At 43.2% G+C, this 27,196-nt stretch overlaps 1 protein-coding gene across 3 annotated transcripts in view; it reads left to right on the top strand.

Annotated features, from left to right (window-relative positions):
- Positions 1-27,196, top strand: part of txnrd2.2 (thioredoxin reductase 2, tandem duplicate 2) — a 180,647-nt gene that overhangs the window by 30,888 nt on the left and 122,563 nt on the right. Inside the window, exon 4 of one of the 3 annotated variants that reach the window (XM_073051874.1) lies at positions 2,274-2,418. The exons of 1 other annotated variant lie outside the window; for it this stretch is intronic. In XM_073051874.1, the coding sequence (XP_072907975.1) occupies positions 2,274-2,418 (145 nt within the window). Of the gene's footprint in view, positions 1-2,273; positions 2,419-27,196 lie in introns of those variants that run through there. One more of the 3 variants, XM_073051877.1, reaches the window with a different exon arrangement.

Here is a 27,196-nt window from a genome sequence, read left to right as displayed (position 1 = left end):
CCAGGCAGACAATCTCTGAAGAATAGTGATGATGCCTGGGGTCACCCGTTTAGACTATTAAGACCATAAGACAGAATTAGGCCATTCCCTCCATCGAGTCTGCTCCGCCATTCCATCATGGCTGATCCCAGATCCCGCTTGACCCCACACACCTGCCTTCTCACCATATCCTTTGATGTCCTGACTGATCAGGAAACGATCAACTTCTGCCTTAAATGTACACACAGACTTGGCCTCCACCGCAGTCTATGGCACAGCATTCCATAGATTCACTGCTCTCTAGCTTAAAAAAAACTACTCCTTACCTCTGTTCTAAAAGTTCACCCCTCAGTTTTGAGGCTATGTCCTCGAGGTCTGGATACCCCCACCATAGGAAACGTCTGCTCCACAATCACCTTCTTTAGTCCTTTCAACATTCGGTCGGTTTCAATGAGATCCCCCTGCATTCTTCTAATTTCCAGTGATTACAGGCTCAAAGCTGCCAAATGCTCCTCATATCTTAATTCCTTCATTCCCAGAACCATCCTCGTGAACCTCCTCCGGACTCTCTCCAACAACAACACATCCTTTCTGAGATATGGGGCCCACAACTGTTGACAGTCTTGTAAAGAAACTTCCCAGAAGGCAGCAATGGCAAACTACTTCTGTAGAAAATTTATCAAGAACAATCATGGTTATGGAAAGACCATGATTGTCTATGTCATACCACACAGCACACAATGATGATGATGATGTGGAGTAGGATAAGGAATCCCCCCGTCTCAGTCTTATCTCGGTTGACTCTACAAAAGACCTTAAACATTTTATTTATTGATACAGCATGGTAGCAAGCATTTCTGGCCCAACAAGCCTGAGCCATCCAATTACACCCATATGACCAATTAACCTAGTAACATGTACGTCTTTCGAATGTAGGAGGACATCCAAATGATCACAGGGATAACATATAAAATCTTTACAGACAGTGGTGGAATTGAATGTGAATCTCTGACGCTGTAACAGCGTTACACTAACCTTGTGCTACCATGTTGCTGAAAAATGATCATTTATCTTATCTTACTCAGGGTCATGTTTTGCTCTGTGTAGTCTGGTTCCCCATATTTACTTAAAAATATACTTCGGGATATCCTGCAAGAATAGATAGAGTAAAAATACAAGTTTTGTTAAACGTAAGAACATATGGAATAGGTGTAGGAATAGGCTGTGGGCCCATCAACTTGCTTTGCCATTCAATAAGGTTATAGTTGATTATTTCTCTTCCAGGACGCCATTAAGAAGGAGAATTGTGTGACAAACTCAGAATCAAATGTAACATCACGGGCATATGTTGTGAAATTTGTTGTCTTTGCGGCGGCAGTACAATGTAGTAGCAATACATAATTGTTGTCAGGTGAACGAAGTTACTGGAGAGACACAGCTAGTGGATACAAAGTAGTCTTTTATTTGACAAAATGAGACACAGCAGGCATCAAATCGAAACCCTTTTGGAGAAAGAGGCTTGCTCGATTCAACACTACATGACATTTAAATGCTAAAGATCAAAGGACAATTCTATAGTTACAATGTATCTACAATGCTTCCTTTGAATTAAATATAACTTTCACACATCCTTCTTCACACCCACACTACAGACACCCAAATGAATTTTAGATCATTATTGTTTTGCTTTCCAATTAACTGTGGTTCACTGCTCTTAGCGACCCATTGTCCAGAGCTGCATTTTAAATTTAATCTAAAGTTCATATTCAGATTTGAAGATTGATGTTAGTCGTTGAAGTTAATATTTTGCCATATACCTTAAGTCCAGAATAAGCTCTAGCAGTAATAATAGAAAAATGTGAATTACAGTAAATATATATTATATTAAAAAGCTAAATTAAATAAATGGTGCAAAATAGAAATAAAAAGGTAGTTAGGTAGTGTCTGTGGGTTCAATGTCCATTCAGAAATCGGATGGCAGAGGGGAATCGTTGAATGGTAAGTATCAAATATTCCCATTTTAGACTGTTACAGCTGAAATCTACAGCTGCAGCCATGGACTATACAGTAGCTATTTTATATATATATATATATATATATGTGTGTGTGTACTTTCTGTAATACACAATTTTTATTATTATGTATTACATTGTACTGCTGTCACATAACAAATTTTAAGACATGCTGGTGATATTAAATCTGATTCTGATTCATTTCATCTTGTTCATTTTTAGGGAATTGGGCACCTGTAAGTTGTGTGATCTGTAATATGCCATTGTTTGCTTACCATTTAGGCACTAGATGGGGCCTTGGTGGCACTTGCGTCAACGTGGGCTGTATTCCAAAAAAGTTAATGCACCATGGAGCCCTTCTGGGCAGCGCCATTAAAGATGCCAGGAAATATGGTTGGGATGTACCTCTGCCTGTATGTCATGACTGGTATGTTCATACTTACAAACTGTTGCCTCTACCTGTCCCCTCCCAGTCTCTGTCATCGTCTTCACAGTCCCCTCCTCCACCTGGCTCCATCTTTCAATCAACCCCACCCCACCTGCATTCACTTTTCGCTTGCCAGCACTTGTTTTATCCCTCCCCCTCTCCTCTTTTTGCTGGCTGTCTGAGAGTCCACTAGAGATTCTGCAGATGCTTGAAATCCAGAGTAATACACAGGCATAATCCATTGAGAGGAATAAAGAGCCGGCCTTCCAACTGAGATCCTTTTGGTCCTGATGAAGGGTCTCGGCTTGAAATGTTGGCTTTTTATTCCTCTCCATTGATGCTGCCTGACCTGCTAGTTCCTCCAGCATTTTGTGTGCGTTATTCAGAATCCAGATGGAGGGTCTTGATCTGAAGGAAGACATACTATGTAGTGGTTAGCATAACACTTTACAGTACAGGTGGCCTGGGTTCAGTTCCTGCTGCTGCCTGTGAGGAGTTTGGACGTTCTCCCTGTGAGCGCGTTGGTTTCCTCCGGGTGCTCTGGCTTCTCCCCACAGTCCAAAGGCGTACCGCTTAGTAGGTTAACCTGTCATTGTAAGTTGTCCTGTGATTAGCTAGGGTTAAATTGGGGGATTGCTGGGTGGCACAACTCAAAGGGCCAGAAGAGCCTATGCCACACTGTATTTCAATAAAAACAGGAAAAATATTTCCCTCTTCAGATGCTGCCTGTTTCTTCAGCAGTTTGTTTTTCTGCAGATTCCAGCAGCTGTAGGTTCTGGTGTCTCCATGATTAATTATTTAGTTGTTCGAAGATTGTGTTTATGTTTATGAAAGTCCTGAGAGAGAGTGAGGCATTTAAAGGTTAAAGAAGAAAAGCTGTATTTGTCACATGTACATCAAAACTTTCAGTAAAACGTGTTGTTTCCATCAGATCAAATCAGTGAGGATTGTGCCGGGGGCAGCCTGCAAGTGTAGCGACTTTTGCGGTGTTGACATAGTATGCCTACAGCTCACTAACGCTAACCCTAACCCATATGTCATAGAGTCATAGAAAGGTACAACACAGATACAGGCTCTTCAGCCCATCCAGTCCATACTAAACCATTTAAACTACCTACTCCCATTGACCTGTACCAGGACCACAGTCCTCCGTACCCCTCCTGTACATGTACCTATGTAAACTTCTCTTATACATCAAAATCAAGCTTGAGTGCACCACCTGTGCTGGCAGCTCATTGCACGCTCTCACAATCCTCTGAGTGAAGAAGTTTCCCCTCACGTTCCCCTAAACGTTTCAACTTTCACCCTTAACCCATGATCTCTAATTGTAGTCCCACCCAACTTCAGTGCAGAAAGCCTGCTCTTTGGAATGTGGGAGAAAACCAGAGCCTAGAGGCAACCATGCGGTTATAGGGAGGATGTACAAACTCCTTACGGAGGGAATGGAAGTTGGATTGGTGACCGCTGGTGCTGTGATGCGATTGTGCTAACCGCTGCGTTACTGTGCTGTGCGGCTGCGTGTCCCATGTCATCACAGGGAAGAAAAATTGGCGGATCAGAGTCAGGTTTAGTATCACCAGCATGTGTTGTGAAATTTGTCGTCATGTGACAGCAGTACATTGCAATACATAATAATAGAAAAAAGGTAAATTTCAGTAAATATATTTATACTAAATAGCTAAATTATTTAAGTAGTGCAAATAAAAAGGAAGTGGAAAAGTAGTGAGGTTGTGTTCATGAATTCAATGTCCATTCAGAAATCAGATGGCAGAGGGAAGAAGCTATTCCTGAATTGTTGAGTGTGTGTCTTCAGGCTCCTATACCTCCTCCCTGATGGTAGCAATGAGAAGGGGGCATGTCCTGGGTGACGGGGTCCTTAATGATGGACACTGACTTTTTGAGGCATTGACCCTTGAAGGTGTCCTCATTACAATGGAGGCTAGTGCCCATGATGGAGCTGACCAAGTTTACAAGTCTCTGCAGCTTATTTCGATCCTGTGCAGTAGACCCCCCCCACCACCTCCCCCACCCCATACCAGATGGTCATGCAGCCAGTTAGAAGGCACTCCATGGTACATCTTAGAAATTTGTGAGTGTTTTTGGTGACATACGAAACCTCCTCAAACTCCTAATGAAATATAACTGCTGTTGTGCCTTCTTTGTAGCTGCATTGATATGCTGGATGCTCACTGCCAGATGTTAATTAAAGACACTTAAGGCAAAAACTCTAGAGTTACTTACCCCAGTGTTGTTTAAATGAGAGTAATACCAGTGTGAGTGGTACAGGTGCTGTTTTGCTCTGTATCTTGTATATCTGTAAATGTCTGCTGGAGTCAACTTTTGCATGAATTTTGCCCTCAGGGCCAAGGTTATTGAGGGTTCAATGTGCACTCTTAAGTTTCAAATGTGTGATGTCGCTGAATATTTCTGTGTTCTGATTGAATAAAGTACCAGTTTTTAATTGGATGGCTTGTACTTTTGACAGAATGTTAATGGTTGTCTGCCATTAATCAAGGATGAGCAGATAGTTTCAGTCACTTGACCTGTATGAGTGTTTAGAGTCATGGAGTCATAGAAAAGTACAGGAAAGAAACAGGCCCTTCAGGCCATCTAGTCCATGCTGAACCATTAAAACTGCCTACTCCTGAAGCGGAACTATAACCCTCCATACACTCCATAGCCCTCCATGTACCTATCCAAACTTCTCTTAAATGTTGAAATTGAAATTGCATCCACTACTTGCGCTGGCAGCTCTCTGCACATTCTCATGACCTCTGAGTGAAGAAGTTTCCCCTAATGTTTCCTTTAAACCTCACTTTTACATACTTTGATAATAAATGTACTTTGAATCTTTCTTTCCTTTTGTTGCTGCTGCACAGTAGAGTGTGCACAAGTTTGATCTGCAGCAGTGTACCAAGGAGGTCTTCTTGTGCGAGCTTAGATTAATCAAGGGAAATATTGCAGCTAACCTTAGTTTTCCTCTTTCAGCAGCGTACTCATTTTGTTTGGAGATAGGGTTTATTGTGGTGGCCTCTCCCTGGTCCTGAAATAACTAGGTACCATGGTAGTATAGCAGTTAGCATGAGGCTATTACAGTTCCGGCATTGGAGTTCAGAATTCAGTTCTGGTGTCCTCTGTAAGCAGGTTTCTATGTTCCTTCCCATGTGCACATGGTTTTAATCCAAGTGCTCCGGTTTCTTCCCATAGCTCAAAGATAAAGATCAAAGTACATTTATTATCCAAGTATGTATTACAGGCAGCCACAAAACAAAGAATTCCAATAGAACCCATTAAAAAAAAAACACCGTTGGGCAGAAAAAAAACAAATCGTGCAAACAATAAAAGTAAGCAAATAACATTCAGAGCTGAGGCCACAAAGCCAGTCACAGCCAGTCCAGGATCCTGTTAGTTGCAGGCCACAGCCTCAGTTCAGAGCAGAGACAAGTAAATCTCACAGAGCAGCAAGCTTAACATCAGCCTGTCCCTTGCTTCAGGTCCTGAAACCCTGACCTTTTCAAACTGGCCTTGCGCTAAATTGGCCAAACCATTGTCCCGTGATTAGGCTCGGGTTAAATCAGTGGGTTGTTCGGGCAGTGTGGCTCGAAAGGACAGAAGGGCCCTTTCTGTGCTGTATCTCTAAATAAATAAAAATTAATAAATAGGCTGTATAGTCATTGGCCAAATCAAAGATGGTGATGAATCAGCATATAGGAGAGAGGTTGAAAATCTGCCTGAGTAGTGCCATAATAACTACCTCTTGTCAGCAAGAGGTAGTCTCAACCACATTATCAGCAAGACCAAGGAGCTGACTATTGACTTCAGGAGAAGGAAACCAGAGGTCCATGAGCCAGTCCTCATCGAAGGATCTGAGGTGGAGAGGGTTAGCAACTTCAAATTCTTGGGTGTTAATCATTTCAGAGGCCCTGACATAAGTGCAATTGTGAAGAAAGCACGGTAACACCTCTACTTCATTGGAGTTTATGGAGATCCAGCATGACATCTAAAACTTTGACCAACTTCTGTACACGTGTAGTGGAAAATATATTGACTAGTTGCATCACAACCTGGTATGGAAACAGAATCAGAATCAGGTTGATTATCACCGACAAGTAGCGTGAAATTTGTTAACTTAGCAACAGCAGTTCAATGCAATGCATAATATAGAAAAAAAATAAGTGAAATAAAAATAATAATAATGAATAAATAAGTAAATCATTTACAGTATATGTATATTGAATAGATTAAAAGTGTGCAAAAAAAGAAATACCATATATTAAAAAAGACTGAGGTAGTGTCCAAGGGTGCAACGTCCATTCAGAAATCAGATGGCAGAAAGGCAGAAGCTGTTCCTGAATCACTGAGTGTGTACCTTCAGGCTTCTGTACCTCCTCCCTGATGGTAACAGTGAGAAAAGGGCATGCCCTGGGTGCTGGAGGACCTTAATAATGGATGCTGCCTTTCTGAGACACGGCTCCCTGAAGATGCCTTGGGTACTTTGTAGGCTAGTACCCAAAATGGAGCTGACTAGATTTACAACCCTCTGCAGCTTATTTTGGTCCTGTGCAGTAGCCCCTCCATACCAGACAGTGATGCAGCCTGTCAGAATGCTCTCCATGGTACATCTATAGAAGTTTTTGAGTGTATTTGTTGACATGTAGGTGGCGCGGCACATGGCAGCAATGGCCTTTCGGATCTGGTGCTACTTTAATTTAGTTTTTAAAATTTAATCTTAAATTAAAATTTAATTTTAAGGCACAATTAGGGTTTAGGGCAATGAATAACAGAGTGACTATCTACCATTGCCAGATACCACTACAATACAGAGATCGCCCAAAAACAAACCTTCATGAAAATCTGCTGGGTAGATTGCACGACCTCGGCTTGCTGAGGGAATCAGGCCTGCAGTCCTTGGAGTTGCCTGATGCTGGTGGCTGGAGGTGGGGAAGTCGTAGGTGGTGTGCGTGGAAGCGGAAGCGAGGTGAGCGGGCTGGAGTCCGTGGCAGGAAAAAAGCAAGCCCTAGCCGGCTGGCTCTCCCGTCCATTCTGCTCTCCAATGGACATTAAATTGACTACATCTGTGGCAACGAAATACTCGGTGGGAGTACAGAAACGGACGGAATCCGGGGCGCTGCCATTCAGCTAATTATTTATGTAACAGATTTCCCCCAAGCCATCGAATGACCAACCTACTGACCTCTACTGTGCCTATTGTCTTGTTTATTATTTATTGTAATGACTGCACTGTTCTGTACTTTATGCAGTCCTGGGTAGGTCTGTAGTCTAGTGTAGTTCTTGTGTTTACGTAGTTCAGTGTAGTTTTTGTATTGTTCATGTCGCACCATGGTCCTGAAAAACGTCTCGTTTTTACTATGTACTGTACCAGCAGTTATGGTCGAAACGACAATAAAAAGTAACTTGACTTAACTTGATGCCGAATCTCTTCAAACTCCTAATGAAATTTAGCCGCTGTCTTGCCTTCTTTATAACTACATCGATATGTTGTGACCAGGTTAGATCCTCGGAGATCTTGACACCCAGGAACTTGAAACTGCTCATTCTCTCCATTTCTGATCCCTCTATGAGGATTGGTATCTGTTTCTTTGTCTTACTGTTTCTGAAGTCCACAATCAACTCTTTCGTCTTACTGATGTTGAATGCCAGGTTGTTGCTGCGGCACCACTCCACTAGTTGGCATATCTTGCTCCTGTACGCTCTCTCATCACCACCGGAGATTCTACCAACAATGGTTGTATCATCAGCAAATTTATAGATGGTATTTGCCCTATGCCTAGCCACACAGTCGTGTATACAGAGAGTAGAGCAGTGGGCTAAGCTCACACCCCTGAGGTGCGCCAGTGTTGATCGTCAGGGAGGAGGATATGTTATCACCAATCTGCCCAGATTGTGATCTTCCGGTTAGGAAGTTGGGGGATCCAATTGCAGAGGGGGTACAGAGGCCCAGGTTCTGCAACTTCTCAATCAGGATTGTGGGAATGATATTATTAAATGCTGAGCTACAGTTGATGAACAGCATCCTGACATAGGTGTTTGTGTTGTCCAGGTGGTCTAAAGCTGTGTGGAGAGCCATGGAGACTGTGTCTGCTGTTGATCTATTGTGGCGATAGGCAAATTACAATGGGTCCAGGTCCTTGCTGAGGCAGAAGTTGAGTCTAGTTATGACCAACCTCTCAAAGCATTTCATCACTGTCGATGTGAGTGCTACTAGGCGATAGTCATTAAGGCAGCTCACATTATTCTTCTTAGGCACTGGTATAATTGTTGCCTTTTTGAAGCCAGTGGGAACTTCCACCCATAGCAGTGAGAGGTGGAAAATGTCCTTGAATACTCCCGCTAGTTGGTTGGCACAGGTTTTCAGAGCCTTACCAGGTACTCCATCAGGGCCTTCTGCCTTGCGAGGGTTCACTCTTTGAAGACAGAGACAGAGATCACAGGGTCATCAGGTGTGTGCTCCATTTCAAAGCGGCCATAGAAGGCATTGAGTTCATCTGGTAGTGAAGCATCACTGCCATTCATGCTATTGGGTTTTGCTTTGTAGGAAGTAGTGTCTTGCAGACTCTGCCAGAGTTGCCGTGAATCCAATGTCACCTCCAACCTCATTCGAAATTGTCTCTTTGCCCTTGAAATAGCCCTCGGCAGATCATACCTGATTTTCTGGTACAGGCCTGGGTCGCTAGACTTGAATGCCACAGATCTAGCCTTCAGCAGATGACGTACCTCCTGGTTCATCCATGGCTTTTGGTTTGGGATTGTACAGCATGTCTTTGTAGACACACTCTCATCCACACAGGTTTTAATAAAGTAGGTAACAACTGCAGCATACTCATCCAGATTCAAAGATGAATCCCTGACTACAGTCCAGCCCACCAATTCAAAGCAGTCCTGTAGGCACTCCTGTGCTTCCCTTTTCCATACCTTTTTGGTCCTCACTATTGGTGCTGGAGTCTTCAGTCTCTGCCTATACTCAGGGAGTAGAAGTACAGCCAGACAATCAGACTTCCCAAAGTGAGGGCATGGAATAGCACGGTAGGCATTCTTGATGGTGGTGTAGCAATGGTCAATGTGTTGTTGCCTCTGGTATTGCAAGTGATTTGTGATGGTAATTGCTTAGTGATTTTTTTCAGACTGGCCTGGTTAAAATCTCCCAAAACAATGTTGAAGGCGTTAGGCTGCGCTGTTTTGTGCATGTTGATCCCATTGCTCAGATTGCCTAAAGCCTGCTTGACATTGGCCTTAGATGGAATGAATACTGCTACCAAAATGACCCTGGAGAGTTCCCGTTGTAGGTAAAAAGGACGGCACTTAACTGCTAGATATTCCAGGTCTGGTGAGCAGAATTGGGACAGCACTGATATATTTGTGCACCAAGAAGAGTTAATCATGAGGCATACTCCTCCACCTCTGCTTTTGAGAGACTGTAGATCTACCCTGACTTGCCGATCTGAATCGCTGCATCCGGTACAGAAGGGGTTAACCAGGATTCCATGAAACAAAGGGCACACGCGGTCCTAATGTCCCTCTGATTCAGCACCCTAGCTCTGAGATCATCGATTTTATTCACCAGAGACTGCAGGTTTGCCAGCAAGATAGTCTGTATAGAGAGTTTAAAACCCTGTTTCCTTAAACACACTTGTAACCCCGCTCTGTACCTGCACTTCCTCCGAGGTATCCTACGAGGGCGCTTCCAATCACAATTGGTGGTGTTTCCGTCAGTTTTAAGCAGCGATAGTTCATTTAAACGCATTAAGACATCTTTGTTGACTGTACTGACCTTGGAAGCAGTTGTGCTTTTTAGTTGTATCAGGCTGAAACAGGTACTGCCGCTACTTGAGGTACGCCTCGGCACCCCGGAAGTAATTGCCCACCAATACCCTCAAAAGGAAAATCCTACAAAAGGTAGTGGACCAGCCCAGTCCATCACGGGTAAAGCTCTCCCCACCATTGACTACATCTACATGAAATGCTGTTGCAGCAAAGCAGCATCCATCAGCAGGGACCCCCACCACCCAGGACGTGCTCTCTTCTTGCTCCTGGCATCAGGACTCACTAGGTTTAGGAACAGTTACCACCCCTCAACCATCAGGTTCTTGAACCAAAGGGGATAACATCACTTAACTTTACTTGCTCCATCATTGAAATTATATCACAACGTAAGGCACTCACTTTCAAGAATTCTTCATAGAAAACCTACAGCACAATACAGGCCCTTCAGCCCACAAAGTTGTGCTAAACATGTCCCTACCTTAGAAATTACTAGGGTTACTCATAGCCCTCGATTTTTCTAAGCTCCATGTACCTATCCAAAAGTCTCTTAAAAGACCCTATTGTATCCACATCTACCACCGTTGCCGGCAGCCCATCCCACGCACTCACCACTCTCTGCGTTAAAAAAAAACTTACCCCTGACATCTTCTCTGTACCTTCTTCCCAGCACCTTAAACCTGTGTCCTCTTGTGGCAGCCATTTCAGCCCTGGGAAAAAGCCTCTGACTATCTGCACAATCAATGCCTCTCATCATCTTAACACCTCTATCAAGTCACCTCTCATCCTCCGTCGCTCCAAGGAGAAAAGGCCGAGCTCACTCAACCTGTCTCCATAAGGCATGCTCCCCAATCCAGGCAACATCCTTGTAAATCTCCTCTGCACTCTTTCTATAGTTTCCATATCCTTGCTATAGTGAGGCAACCAGAATTGAGCACAGTACTCCAAGTGGGATCTGACCAGGGTCCTATATAACTGCAACATTACCTCTCGGCTCCTAAATTCAATTCCACAATTGATGAAGGCCAATACACCATATGCCTTCTTAACCACAGAGTCAGTTTGATTCCAGCAATTAACTAAAACCATCAAGAAAGTGCACAAAGTGGGGTTGGGGTTACCTGTGTACCATATTAATCAAGCCTCTTTACATTAGAATTTCAGAAACTTAATTAAGTTGCAATCTGAAATAATTGTACCAGTGGAATCATGCATACCTCTTGGTATCAATTTAAAACAAAATCTGTCTCCATCCTGTACAAAATTAACAAAATACCAAGCATCAACTAGTAAGCTGATTTAAAAAATTGTTAAGTTACTGTCAGTTATGATAGCTTATACATCTCATGTTCTTGATATTTATTGCTTATTGGTTATTATTTCTTTATTTTTGTATTTGCACAGTTTGTTGTCTTTTGCCCACTGGTGGAATGCCCAAGTTGATGCGGTTTTTCATTGATTCTGTTATGGTTATTATTCTATAGATTTATTGAGTATGCCCACAAAAAATGAATGTCTGGGTTGTAAATGTTGATATATATGTATTTTGATAATATATTTACTTTGAACTTTTGGAACTTTGAAGATCATAAGACATAGGAACAGAATTAGACCAATCGACCCATCAAGTCTGCTCTGTCATTCCATCGTGGCTGATTTATTATCCCTTTCAACCCCATTCTTCTGTTTTTCTCATTTTAACTTTTGACTCCTAACTAATCAAGAACCTATCAACCTCGGCTTCAAGTATGCTAAATCAATTATAGCACCTCAGCTGCTCTCCTGCATGAGATCAGCATTAACCAATACTGACCGCAATTACTAGGTTTGGACCGGCAACATTCCAGTCTGCAAGATTTACTGGCGCACTATCATGGCAACACTAATCTGTGTAAACAATTTAGACAACACATTGTAACTATAATGTTTTCCCTTTGTTCGAGCTGACGTTTCTCTCTTCCCTGCACCTGGAGCATTTGGAGTGCTGCCATGCAGTAGATTATATTTACTGTACAATAAATCCTAAAGCAAGGAGCACAATTAATCTCTACACTGACGGCTAAATGGGAGCTTTTGTGATTAGCATAAAGCTACTGGTCATGACATGTATCTTAGCAGCAGCACTATTAAAAACAGTAGCGTTAGTTAGAGGGAATAATGATTGCATTTAGCATCTTTTACCTCTCTATCTGTTATCTCATTTGTAGAAGTAGGTTGGGGAGAAATATTTGAGTAACTTTCCAGGCGGACAATGTGAGGGAGCTGGTATAATGTCATTGTGAGGTGTTCTTGTAATAAATTAGGACATATCTTATTTTGAAACATAATAGATTCTATATTTTGAAACTTCTCATGTAGTAATGTAGTAAAGGGTAAGACAAGGGAACACACACCAGTCCTCATAGTGAGATCAGAAGTGGAGAGAGTAAGCAATTTCAGGTTCCTGGTCAATGTCTGTGAGGATCCATGCTGGGCCCAACATATTGATGCAACTATAAAGAAGACACAACAGTGTCTGTATCTCATTAGGAGTTTGAGGAGATTTGGTGTGCCGTCGAAGACACTTGCAAATTTCTATTGATGTACTGTGGAGAGCATTCTGACTCCTGCATCACTGATTTGTACAAATTTCTATAGGTGTACAGTGGAGAGCGTTCTAACTGGCTGCATCACTGGTGGGGTTGGTGGTGGTGGGGGGGGGGGGGGGGAACGCGACTGCACAGGATGAAAGTAAGCTGCAGAGAGTTGTAAACTCAGTCAGGTTCATCATGGGTACTAGCTTCCATAGTACCCAAGACATCTACGAAGAGTGTTGTCTCAAAAAGGTGGCTTCTCATCATTAAGGACCCCTATCACCCAGGATTTGCTCTCTTCTCGTTGCTACCATCAGGGAGGAGGTACAGGAGTGGAGAAGGCACACACTCAATGTTTGAGGGGTAGTTCCCTCCTCTCTGCCATCTGATTCCTAAATGGTGATTGAACCCATGAATACTATCTCACTACTTTTTTATTTCTATTTAACAAATATATATATTTACTATAATTCAGTTTTTTCCCTGTTATTATGTACTGCTGCCGCAAAGACAACAAATTTCACAACATATGCCAGTGATATTATATCTGATTCTGAGATTAGGGTTGTTGTAAGTTTAAAAATGTCTTTGGTTCCTGAGTGCATCTGAGGTATCTAATCAGAGGTCCAGAGGTCCAAACAGCATCGGGAACAGAGCACTTCAAAGAGTTTACTCGCAGATTGGCAAAGCTAGTATGAAAGGTGAGCTTCACTGGTGTTTGGATGTTCTGGAGGCCCAGTCAGCATCGGGAGCAGAGCACTGTGAATTAAATAAAAGTACAGAAGGGACAAGCGATGTTACTCACAACATTGTTTGGAGTAGGCCAGAGGTGAGAGTAGAAGTGTCAAGTTTTGACTCGAGGCTTCAATGAGAAGAAACTGAGGCCAAAGAAACAGGTTAGAAGATTTGCTCTTGGTTGCCCATTGTACAGTGCAGGCAGGATGGCAGATATGGCAGTGCAAAGGAGTATCATGAGCAAGGCGGATGAACTTAGAGTGTGGATCAATATGTGGAATTAGGATGTTATGGCCATAATAGAGACTTGATGGCTGCTGAGTGTGCCTGGCTTTAGATGTTTCAAAAACGGACAGGGAGGCAGGCGAAAGTAGTGGGTGAGTGGCACTGCTAGTCGGGGTAGTATCATGGCTGCAGAAAAGGAGGAAGTCATGGAGGGATTGTCTACTGAGTGGTGGAAGTCAGAAACAGGAAGGAGGCAATATCTCTACTGCGTGTTTTTTATAGACCCCCCCAATAGTAACAGAGACATCGAGGAGCAGATAGGGAGGCTGATTCTGGAACGGTGCAATAATAGGGTAGTTATGATGAGTGATTTTAACTTTCCTAATATTGACTGGCATCTCCTATGTAGATAAACCAATTAGAGAAGTGGCTGTACTTGATCTGGTAGTGGGAAATTAACCTGGTCAGGTGTCAGATCTCTCAGTGGGAGAGCATTTTGGAGATAGTGATCACAACTCTACCATAGCGCTAGAGAAAGATAGCAGCAGAAAATTTGGGAAAACAAAATTTGGGATAAGAGGAAATATGATGCTAATGGCAGATGTTCTTAGGGAAATGTATGGTAGAAATGTGGCAAGTGTTCAGGGAACATTTACATGGCGTTCTGCATGGATATGCTCCATTGAAGCAAGGAAAGGATGGTAGAGTTTAAAAACCTTGGTTCACAAAGGATGTAGAAAATCTAGTTAAGAAAAACTTACAAAAGGTTCAAGAAACTAGGTACTGTTAGAGCTCTAGAAAATTACAAAGGTGCTAGGGCGGAGCTCAAGAGTGAAATTAGGAGAGCTAGAAGGGTCCTGAGAAGGCCTTGGGGAGCAGGATTAAGGAAAACCCCAAAGCATTCTACAAGTATATGAAGAGCAAGAGGATGAGCTGTGTGAGAATCAGGAGTGAGAGTGGAAACATATGCATGGAGCTGGAGGAAGTAGCAGAGGTACTTAATAATTACTTTGCTTCAAGGAAAAAGACCTTGGCAATTGTGTGGATGACTTACAGCGGACTGAAACACCTGAGTATATAGACATTAAGAGAGAGGACGTGCTGGAGCTTTTGAAAGATATTAAGTTAGATAAGTTGCTGAGACAGGACGAGATATACCCCAGACTACTGTGCACAGCAAGGAGGAGATTGCTGAGCCTCTGGCGATGATCTTTGCATCATCAGTAGGGAAGGAGAAGCAGCAGTGGATTGGAAGGTTGCAAACGCTGTTCCCTTGTTCAAGAAAGGGAGTAGAGATGACCCAGGAACTTATAGACAAGTGTGTCTTACTTCAGTGGTGGGCGAGTTGTTGGAGAAGATCTTGAGAGGCAGGATTTATGAGCATTTGGAGAGACATAATCTGATTAGGGATAGTCAGCATGGCTTTGTCAAGGATAGGTCATGCCTTACGAACTTGATTGAATTCTTTGAGGCTGTAACAAAACACATTGATGATGGTAGAGCAGTGGAAGTAGTGTATATGGATTTCAGTAAAGCAGTTGATAAGTTCCCCATGCGAGGCTCACTCAGAAAGTAATGAGGCATGGGATCCAAGGAGACCTTGCTTTGTGGATCCAGAATTGGCTTGACCACAGAAGACAACAGGTGGTTGTGGATTCTGCATGGAGGACAGTCACCAGTGGTGTTCCACAGGGATCTGTTCTGGAACCACTCCTCTTGGTGATTTTTTATAAATGACCTAAATGAAGAAATAGAAGGGTGGGTTAGTAAGTTTGCTGATGACACAGAGGTCGGGAGTGTTGTGGATAGTCTGGAGGGTTGCCAGAGGTTACCGCGCAACATTGATAGGATGCAGAACTGAGCTAAGAAGTGGCTTATATACCGGCTGGGTAGCCTCCAACCTGATGGCATGAACATTGACTTCTCTAACTTCCGTTAATGCCCCCCTTCCCCTTCTTACCCCATCCCTGACATATTTAGATGTTTTTTTCTCTCTCTCTCCCCATCACTCTGCCTGTTCTCCATCTCCCTCTGGTGCTCCCCTCCCCCTTTCTTTCTCCCGAGGCCTCCTGTCCCATGATCCTTTCCCTTCTCCAGCTCTGTATCACTTTCGCCAATCACCTTTCCAGCTCTTAGCTTCATCCCACCCCCTCCGGTCTTCTCCTATCATTTCGCATTTCCCCCTCCCCCTCCTACTTACAAATCTCTTAGTATCTTTCCTTTCAGTTAGTCCTGACGAAGGGTCTCGGCCCGAAACGTCGACAGTGCTCCTTCCTATAGATGCTGCCTGGCCTGCTGTGTTCCACCAGCATTTTGTGTGTGTTGTTCTAAGAAGTGGCAGATGGAGTTCAACCCAGATAAGTGTGAAGTGGTTCATTTTAGTAGGTCAAATTTGAAGACAGAATATAATATTAATGGTAAGATTATTGCCAGTGTGGAGGATCAGGAGGATCAGCAAGATCTTGGGGTCCGTGTCCATAGGACACTTAAAGCTGCTGTGCAGGTTGACAGTGTTGTTAAGAATGTGTATGGTGTATTGTCCATCATCAACCATGGGATTGAGTTCCAAGAGCCATGAGGTAATAAGACCCTGGTCAGACCCTGCTTGGAGTACTGTGTTCAATTCTGGTCACCTCACTACAGGAAGGATGTGGATACTATAGAGAGAGTGCAGAGGAGTTTTACAAGGATGGTGCCTGAATTGGAGAGCGTGCTATATGAGAATAGGTTGAGTGGACTTGGCCTTTTCTCCTTGGAGAAACGGAGGATGAGAGGTGATCTGGTAGAGATGTATAAGATGATGAGAGGCATTGATCGTGTGGATAACCAGGGGCTTTTTCCCAGAGCTGAAATGGCTAACACAAGGGAGTATAGTTTTAAGGTGCTTGGAAGTAGGTACAAGGGGAATGTCAGAGATAAGTTTTTCACATAGAGAGTGGTGGGTGTGTGGAATGCACTGCCAGCGAAGGTGGTAGAGGCGAATACAATAGAGTCTTTTAGGAGACTCTTAGGTAGGTACATGGAGCTTAGAAAAATAGAGGGCTATGTGGTAGGGAAATTCTAGGCAGCTTCTAGAGTAGGTTACATGGTTGGCACAACAGTTTGGGCTGAAGGGCCTGTAATGTGTTATAGATTTTCTATGTTTCTATGTTCCTGTCAGAAAATTCAGCTCTTGATGAATGTGTCATCTTGATTCATAAGGATTTTGAGATATAATCATAAATAAATAACATGTTTAAAGTTCAAAGTAAATTTATTATCAAAGAACATATGTGTCACCATATACTACCCAGAGATTCATTTTCTTGTGGGCATTCATAGTAAAACAATAGTTTAAAGGGAACCTGAGGAGAAACTACTTCACTCAGAGTGTGGTGAGCGTGTGGAACAAATTGCCAGTGCAAGTGGTGCATGTGAGATCGATTTCAGCATTTAAGAGAAGTTTGGATGGGAGGGCTGTGAAGGGCTATAGTCTGGGTGTAGGTCGATGGGAGTAGGCAGTTTAAATGGTTCAAAATGGACTAGATGGGCCAAAAGGCCTGTTTCTGTGCTACATTTTTCTCTGACTCCATAATAAAGAAATACAATAGAATCAATGAAAAACTACACATAAAGATTGATGCAGCACACACAAAATGCTGGAGGAACTCAGCAGGTCAGGCAGCTTCTATGGAAAAGAGTAAACAGCTGATGTTTCGGGCTGAGTGCTGATGAAGGGTCTCAGTTCAAAACTTTGACTGTTTACCCTTTTCCACAGATGCTGTCTGGCCTGCTGAGTTTTGTGTGTGTTGCTTGGATTTCCAGCATCTGCAGATTTTCTCGTCTTTGTGTGACACAAAGATTGACAACCATTGTGCAAAAGAAGACAAACTGTGCAAGTACAGAAAAAAGATTAAGAATAGTAAATAAGTAAATAAAATGATACTGAGAACGTGAGTTGTAGAGTCCTTGAAAGTGAGCCCTTTGATTGTGGAATCAGCTCAGTGAAGTTATCCACGCTGGTACAGGACCTTGATGGTTGAGGGCTAGTAACTGTTCCTGAATCTGATGGTGTGGATCCTGAGAGTCCTTAATCTCCTTCCTGATGGCAGCAGTGAGAAAAGAGCATGGCCTGGATGGTGGGTTTGTTGATGATGGATGCTCTTTTCTTGTGACAGTGCTCTTTGTACTGTAGATGTGCTCAACGATGGGGAGGGCTTTTCTTGTGACTGTATCCACTCCTCTGTAGGTTTTTTCTTGTAACAATATGAACTATGACCAGTTTTCCCCAGAGACTGTGGAGTTTTACAGTACAGATGACCCAATTTCAATTCCCGATGCTGCCTGTAAGGGGTTTGTACATTTTGCCTGTGACCGCGTGGATTTCCTCTGAGTGCTCCGGTTTCCTCCCAAAGACATACTGGTTGGGAGGTAATTGGTAACTGTAAATTGTCCTGTAATTAGGCTAGGGTTAAATTAGGGGTTGCTGGAAGGGCCTATTCCGAACCTCACAACAATGAGGGAGTGTGTTCGACAGAAGGTTAGCTGCAGTTCTGAAAGATGGCTTGTGCTGCCTTCTCAGTGGTCTTTAGGACTGTGCAGTAAATTCTATCTGTAATGTAGTAATAGATGACGGGGGGAGATATGTCTTTACCAAAGGAGGTGAAAGAAGCTCCTTCCCTCCACTGGACTGCAGGTCACCCTTGGGTAAGGTGTCGCACCTGCTTAGCTCTGCCAGTCAGGGTCACGTGGAGCCATGGAAGCAGGTGGTGGATGGTCATATGAGCAGCTGGTGCATATCACAAGTCCTGGTTATGTGACCGCTGATGCCAGACAATCTCTGAAGAGTATTGATAATGGCTGGGTCACCCGTTTTGTAAAGACACTGGCCAGAAGAAGGCAATGGCAAACCATTTCTGTAGAAAAATTTGCCAAAAATAATCACGGTCACAGAAAGACCATGATCGCCCACTTCACATGACATGGCACATAGCAAATGAACAATGTAGAATAACTGCAAGTCTGTTTAGAACATAAGAACATTAGAAATAGGAGCAGGAGTAGGCCACCTGGCCCTTTGAGCCTGCTGTGCCATTCAATAAGATCATGGCTGATCTCCATTTTCCTGCCAATTCCCCTACTATGCAAAAGTCTAACTAACCTTGTCTTAAATATATTTACTGATGTAGTCTCCACTGCCTCAATGGGCAGAGAATTCCACAGATTCACCACTTTCTGGGAAAACAGTTCCTCCTCACCCCCATCTTAAATTTACTCCCCTGAGTCTTGAGGCTATGTCCCCTATTTCTAATCTCACCTACCAGGGGAAACAACTTTCCTGTCTCTATCTTATCTATCCCTTTCATCATTGTATATGTTTCTATAAAATCTCCTCTCATCCTTCTGAATTCCAGCAAGTACAGTCCCAGGCGACTCAATCTCTCCTCATAGTCTAATCCCCTCACCTCTGGAATCAAACTGGTGAACCTCCTTTGCACTGCCTCCAAAGCCAGTATATCCTTCCTTAAGTAAGGAGACCAGAACTGAGCACAGTACTCCAGGTGCGGCCTCACCAGTATCCTGTACAGTTGCAGCATTAGCTCCCTGCTCTTAAATTCAATCCCTCTAACAATAAAGGCCAACATTCCATTTGCCTTCTTGAAAGCCTGCTGCACCTGCAAACCAACCTTCTGTGATTCATGTTCAAGTCCTTCTGCATGCAGCAATCTTTTACCATTTAAATAATAATCTGATCTTCCATTTTTCTTTCCAAAGTGGTGATCTGGCTTTTACCAATATTGTACTCCATCTACCAGACCCTTTCCTACTTACTTAACCTATCTATATCTCTTTGCAGAAGCTCCATATCCCCTGCACAATATTCTTTTCCAATTTAGTGTCATCAGCAAACTTAGATACACTACAAATGGTTTCCTCTTCCAGATTGTTAATGTATATCACGTACAACTGTGGGCCCAGCACCGACCCCTTTGGCACACTGCTCACCACTGTTTGCTAACCAGAGTAACACCATGTATCCCAACTGTCTGCTTTCTATTAGTTAACCAATCCTTTGTCCATGCTAATACATCACCCCCAAATCTATGCGTCCTGATCTTATGGATAAGTCTTTTTTGTGACACCTTATCGAACCCCTTCTGGAAATCCAAGTAAATAATGCACCATCTGCTTCTGTCTATTCACTGTGTTTGCTATACCTTCAAAGAACTCTAGTAAGTTTGTCAAACAGGACTTGCTGAATCCATAGAGCAAACACGAGGAAATCTGCAGATGCTGGAAATTCAAACAACAACACACACAAAATGCTGGTGGAACACAGCAGGCCAGGCAGCATCTATAAGGAGAAGCACTGTCGACGTTTTGTCCTGACAAAGGGTCTCGGCCCGAAACGTCGACAGTGCTTCTCCTTATAGATGCTGCCTGGCCTGCTGTGTTCCACCAGCATTTTGTGTGTGATAGAAGGCATTGAGTTCATCTGGTAGTGAAGCATCACTGCCATTCATGTTATTGGGTTTCGCTTCGTAGGAAGTAGTGTCTTGCAGACTCTGCCAGAGTTGACGTGAATCCAATGTCACCTCCAACCTCATTCGAAATTGTCTCTTTGCCCTTGAAATAGCCCTCGGCAGATCATACCTGATTTTCTGGTACAGGCCTGGGTCGCCAGACTTGAATGCCACAGATCTAGCCTTCAGCAGATGACGTACCTCCTGGTTCATCCATGGCTTTTGGTTTGGGATTGTACAGTGTTACGTATTCAGGCAACAATAAATATATATGAGTTAGGCAAGGGTTTTTATAACAAATAACACGTTTATTAAACACTGAAAACAAACCCCCCAAAAGTAAATAAACACTAACGTAACCGGAAAACAGCTGCTGTGCGGCAACTTCACAGTTCTTAAAGCGATGCAGCTCTAACAGTTCTTAAAGCGGTATTGAAAAAAAACAGTTCTTTAAAGCGGTATGCCGAAAGTTCAAAATGCTCACAGTCCATTTTAAAAGGAGAGACTTTTTAAGGCGATTTAAATTCTCTTCCACGTCGTTGTCCTTCGATCCCCGGCGTCGAACTCTTCCCACGTAGAATTTTATAAAACGTAACTGTTTAAAGGCACTGACCTCTTTTTCCACACTCTGTCCTCAATCTCCTGCTATCCCAGCAGAGATTAACACGAGAACAGTCAACGAAATCCTTCCGAATGAGGATCACACCAGGTCGAAACCATTCCACCTTCGAAAATCAATTCTCCTCGATCTTTAACTTCCGAACTCCAATATTCACTCTCCACTAGCAGTATTGTAAAGAAACTGCTGGCAATGACCTTTTAAACTTCAGGCATTAGATAAAACTTCATCTTTCAACTAAGCTGCGTCATCACATTAAATCACGCAATGGCATGAAGTCAACATGGCAAATCCAGCCACGAACTGCCCCACCTGACAGGGTGGGTCTTCCTTTTATAACCTGTAAAAAAAACCTGTCACATGACCTCTACTGGCAGGAAAATGACATCACTCCACCATCACAAGACCATTACCTCAAGTCCAGTATAACTTCAATCCCAGTCACGTGACAAGGGTACCACTGTCACGTGTCACGGGTACGTAACAACAGCATGTCTTTGTAGGTACACTCTCATCCACACAGGTTTTAATAAAGTAGGAAACAACTGCAGCATACTCATCCAGATTCAAAGATGAATCCCTGACTACAGTCCAGCCCACCAATTCAAAGCAGTCCTGTAGGCACTCCTGTGCTTCCCTTTTCCATACCTTCTTGGTCCTCACTATTGGTGCTGGAGTCTTCAGTCTCTGCCTATACTCAGGGAGTAGAAGTACAGCCAGACGATCAGACTTCCCGAAGTGAGGGCATGGAATAGCACGGTAGGCATTCTTGATGGTGGTGTAGCAATGGTCAATGTGTTGTTTCCTCTGGTATTGCAAGTGATTTGTGATGGTAATTGCTTAGTGATTTTTTTTCAGACTGGCCTGGTTAAAATCTCCCAAAACAATGTTGAAGGCATTAGGCTGCGCTGTTTTGTGCATGTTGATCCCATTGCTCAGATTGCCTAAAGCCTGCTTGACATTGGCCTTAGATGGAAGGTATACTGCTACCAAAATGACCCTGGAGAGTTCCTGTTGTAGGTAAAAAGGACGGCACTTAACTGCTAGATATTCCAGGTCTGGTGAGCAGAATTGGGACAGCACTGATATATTTGTGCACCAAGAAGAGTTAATCATGAGGCATACTCCTCCACCTCTGCTTTTGAGAGACTGCAGATCTACCCTGACTTGCCGATCTGAATCGCTGCATCCGGTACAGAAGGGGTTAACCAGGATTCCATGAAACAAAGGGCACACGCGGTCCTAATGTCCCTCTGATTCAGCACCCTAGCTCTGAGATCATCGATTTTATTCACCAGAGACTGCAGGTTTGCCAGCAAGATAGTCTGTATAGAGAGTTTAAAACCCTGTTTCCTTAAACACACTTGTAACCCCGCTCTGTACCTGCACTTCCTCCGAGGTATCCTACGAGGGCGCTTCCAACCACAATTGGTGGTGTTTCCGTCAGTTGTAAGCAGCGATCGTTCATTTAAACGCATTAAGACATCTTTGTTGACTGTACTGACCTTGGAAGCAGTTGTGCTTTTTAGTTGTATCAGGCTGAAACGGGTACTGCCACTACTTGAGGTACGCCTCGGCACCCCGGAAGTAATTGCCCACCAATACCCTCAAAAGGAAAATCCTACAAAAGGTAGTGGACCAGCCCAGTCCATCACGGGTAAAGCTCTCCCCACCATTGACTACATCTACATGAAATGCTGTTGCAGCAAAGCAGCATCCATCAGCAGGGACCCCCACCACCCAGGACGTGCTCTCTTCTTGCTCCTGGCATCAGGACTCACTAGGTTTAGGAACAGTTACCACTCCTCAACCTCTTGGCTCTTGAACCAAAGGGGATAACGTCACTCAACTTTACTTGCTCCATCATTGAAATTATATCACAACGTAAGGCACTCACTTTCAAGAATTCTTCAAAGAAAACCTACAGCACAATACAGGCCCTTCAGCCCACAAAGTTGTGCTAAACATGTCCCTACCTTAGAAATTACTAGGGTTACTCATAGCCCTCGATTTTTCTAAGCTCCATGTACCTATCCAAAAGTCTCTTAAAGACCCTATTGTATCCACATCTACCACCGTTGCTGGCAGCCCATCTCACGCACTCACCACTCTCTGCGTAAAAAAAAACTTACCCCTGACATCTTCTCTGTACCTTCTTCCCAGCACCTTAAACCTGTGTCCTCTTGTGGCAGCCATTTCAGCCCTGGCCCTTTGAGCCATGCGACTTAGCAATCCCTGAATTTATTCCTAGCCCAATCACGGGACAATTTACAATGACCAATTAACCGACCAACTGGTATGTCTTTGGACTGTGGGAGGAAACCTTCGTGGTCATGAGGAGCACATACAAACTCCTTACAGGCAACGGTGGAACAGAGATGAGGAAGAATTTCTTTAGCTAGAGAGTGGTGAATCTGTGGAATTCATTGCCACAGGAGGCTGTGGAGGCCAAGTCATTGGTTGTATTTAAGGCAGAATATTGATAGATTCTTGATTGGTCAGGGCAAGACGGGTTATGGGTAAAGGCAGGAGATTGGGGTTGAGAAGAAAATAGATTAGGCATGATGAAATGGCAGAGTGGAAACGATGGGCTGAATGGCTAATTCTATTAGGGTTCTTATGGTCTTATGGTCTTATAAATTCAGATTAAAGATCACAGGGAGTGTGGACTTGTCTGTCAAAATGGATCTTTGAACTTAGGCAAGAAACGAGATCTACAGAGGTCAGTGAAATCCGATATATAGACACACAGAAACTGGCTGAAACACTCACAAAACACACCAGACACTGGAAGAACTCAGCAGGTCAAGCAGCATCTTTGCAGATGAATAAACAGTCGACATTTTGGGCCAAAACTCTTCATCAGGGCTTGTGTGTGCTGGGAGAAAGAGATGCATTTTCATCCAGTGAACTTTTGTGGGGACTGGGTGGGGTTTCAAATGCCACAAGTTTTGAGCAGGTAGTGAAATAATAAAAAAAAGGATGGGATAGAGAGAAGGAAACATTGGAAAGGAAGCCAGTGGTAAGGTGGAAACAAGAAAGGCTGGAGGAATGAAGAATTGATGGTGCAAACCAAAAAGAGAGTGGTCAAATTTGAAAGTTCAAGTAAATTTATAATCAAAGTACATATGTGTCACCATATACTACCCTGAGATTCATTGACTTGTGGGCATACCCAATAAATACCCAACAACCATAATGGAATCAGAGAAAGACCGCAACAACTTGGATGTTCAACCAGTAAGCAAAAGACAACAAATTGTGCAAATACAAAACTGAAAGAAATAATAATAAATAAATCAGCAATAATATCGAGAGCATGAGATGAAGAGTCCTTGAAGGTGAATCCACAGATTGTTGGAACATTTCAGTGATGGGGGCAAGTGAAGTTGAATGTAGTTATCCTCTTTGGTTCAAGAGCTTGATGTTTGAAGGATAACAACTGTTCCTGAACCTCTGGTGTGAGTCCTGAGGCTCTTGTACCTTCTTCCTGATGGCAGCAGTGAGAAGAGAGCATGTCTTGGGTGGTGGGGGTCTCTGATGATGGACGCAGCTTTCCTGTGACAGAAAGGGCAAGAGAAGAAACAAGTTCAAGTGTATTGTTATCTGACACTAGTAAAATATAATTCAAAATTATATTATGTGCAGCAGAAATAAACAGTACAGTAAGCAGCTTGCTGTCTAAGTGACGAGACCTTGGTGGTGGCAAAGTATTTGTTAGTCTCAGGGCCTGAGGGAAGAAGCTGCTTCCCAGTCTGGCAGACCTTGTCCTGATTCTTCTGTACCTCCTTCCTGAGTCAAGAAGATTGTGGAATGGGTGGTAGGGATCCTCAATAGTGCTTCGGGACTTTCGTCTGCAAAAGATGGCTGTGGACAAGTTGAATGTGTTTTCCAAGTATATTCTGTTGCGGCATGGGAATGTCTTTCTAGTGATAAGGCTTTGTTAATATAACTAGACAGTGAATTAGTTTTCTTTATTTATGTCAACATCTCTTAAAATCAATATTGGAAGTGGCTTAATAATGTTAAGAATTTTTTTTAAAAAAGAAAGAACAATGTGCTGAAAGATGACTGCAGAGGAAACAAGTTAATCTGATTGTTTGCCTGGAGGGTCATAAAAGGTTAAATGAGGCAGTGGGTTCAAAAGTCAGGAGGTTATGTTGCAACTTTATAAATCTCTGCTTAGGCACGTCTGGAGTATTGCCTACAGTTCTGGTCGCCCCACAGTAGGGAGGATGGTGAGGCTTTGAGGAGGGTGCTGTCTGGTTCAGAGGGCATGTGCTATCACGAGAGACTAGATAAACCTGGGTTGTTTTCCCTGGAGTATCAGAGGCTAAGGGGAGATCTGATGGAGGTTTATACGATTATGAGAGGCATAGATAGAGTACACAAAGTGTATCTGTTTCCCAGGGTAGAATTGTCTAATACCAGAGGTTATACATTGAAGGTGGGGGGGGGGGGGGGGGGAGAGGTTCAAGGGGGATGTGAGGGGTAAATTTTTTACTCAGAGATTGGTGGATGCCTGGAATGCACTGCCTGGTACAGTGGTAGAGGCAAATACATTAGAGGCTATTAAGAGACGTTTAGATAGACGCATGGATGTGAGGAAGATGGAGGATATGGACATAGTGTGGGGGTAGGTGTTTGGATGTTTTGAATTTGCTTTTTAGCTGGTTCAGTGCAACAATATGGGCTGAACAGCCTGTTCCTATTCTGTATTGTTGTATGCTCAATGTTTTTTACAACACCATGTTTTTAACTTTCTAAGATGTTTCTGCGTTTCTAAGATGTCGTTTGGAAACGACTTAATCTGTTTTGAATTTGTGTGGCACCAGTCTGATGATCTCACCTGTCTGCCAAAGGCACATTTGGGCAGTGAGGCGCCAGTCAGGTTTGGAAAGTGACTTGGAATACAAAGAATGTTGGTTTGATAATTCTCCCCAGAATGATCAGACTGCAGTGTGTGTGTGTGTGTTGGCTCACACCTCCAACACGATGAACAAGTCATTCTAACCTGTCTGCTCTTTAACTGACACATGATAAACATACAGCTGTCAGGGTGGCATTCCCATCAGGTAACAAAAATAGCAGGTGTTTGGTTCATGCTGTCTATCCTCGGGCAGTTAGTAGACTTCAGTCATCAATTAATGGACTACTTACACATTTACCATTGCAGGTGGAGGTATACAGTAGGATCAAGAGGCAAACCAAAGGGGGTGGGTTAAAGGATGAGTAAAAGAAGAATTAGAATCAAACCTGGTTTAATATCACTGGCATAGGTTGTGAAATTTGTTAGTTTGCAGCAGTAGTGCATTGCAATATATACAAAGAAATTATAAATTACAATCAGAAGTGTACTATGCAAAAGGCTTTAGGCAGAAATATAAAGCTCGGGTGCCTAAGAGTTTTGCACCATACAGTAGTGATTTTATGCATTGCACCGTACTGCTGCCGCAAAAAAAAACAAATTTCATGACGTATGTGAGTGATGATAAATCTAATTCTGATATGGGTCTCTATTGTGGACTGGGAGTGGGAGGGGGGCAGGGAGAGGGGAATCATGGTTGGGTGAAGGGGGAGGGAGAGGGGAGGGAGCAGAAAGCACCAGTGAGACATTCTGTAATGATCAATAAACTCATTGTTTGGAATCAAATTTCCTTGCCTGGTATCTCAGAGCTGGGTGTGCCTACACCTATCCCACCCCTCCCCCCCGCCACCCTGGCATTTCTTCTCTGGCACTAGTCCCACTCCCCTTCTGTGACGTTCCGCCCTTGCCATTCTCAACATCTTTTGTTCTTGCCAGACTTACAAACTTGCCACGTTGACAAATACAGTATTGTGCAAAAGTTTTCAGCACCCCAGCTACATATATGTGCCTAATACTTTTGCAGAGTATATAAAAAATAAATTAATTAAGAAGTACAAAAAGAGAGAAAAGTTGTGAGGTAGCATTTGTGAGTTCATTGTCCATTTTAGAAGTCTGATGGTGGAGGGGAAGAAAGCTACATAAAGGAGAAATGTACCTTCATTTTACAAATCAAAAATGAATTATGGATTAATAGAATTGATTTAAATTTGTCATGTGGATCATTGGGTAGTTTGTCTGGATCTCTGTTTATTGTGACATACACAAAATGCTGGAGGAACTCAGCAGGCCAGGCAGAATTCATGGAAGGATCCTGAAGGCTTTTGGCCCAAAACATGGACGTGTTTTTTCCTCTTGTTACAAACCCCGTAACTGGGTCACTTACCAGCAAAGATGGAGACGTCCGTGAAGTCTGATGATACTATTTTTAACAGTATTTATTAGTAAAAACACACAAAAATAATATCAATGCAAATAT

Source organism: Hemitrygon akajei, chromosome 7 (genome assembly GCF_048418815.1).
Source record: "Hemitrygon akajei chromosome 7, sHemAka1.3, whole genome shotgun sequence".
Lineage (NCBI taxonomy): Eukaryota > Metazoa > Chordata > Chondrichthyes > Myliobatiformes > Dasyatidae > Hemitrygon > Hemitrygon akajei.
The sequence above is the reverse complement of the archived record's forward strand: the minus strand, read 5'-3'. Positions and strand labels throughout refer to the sequence as shown.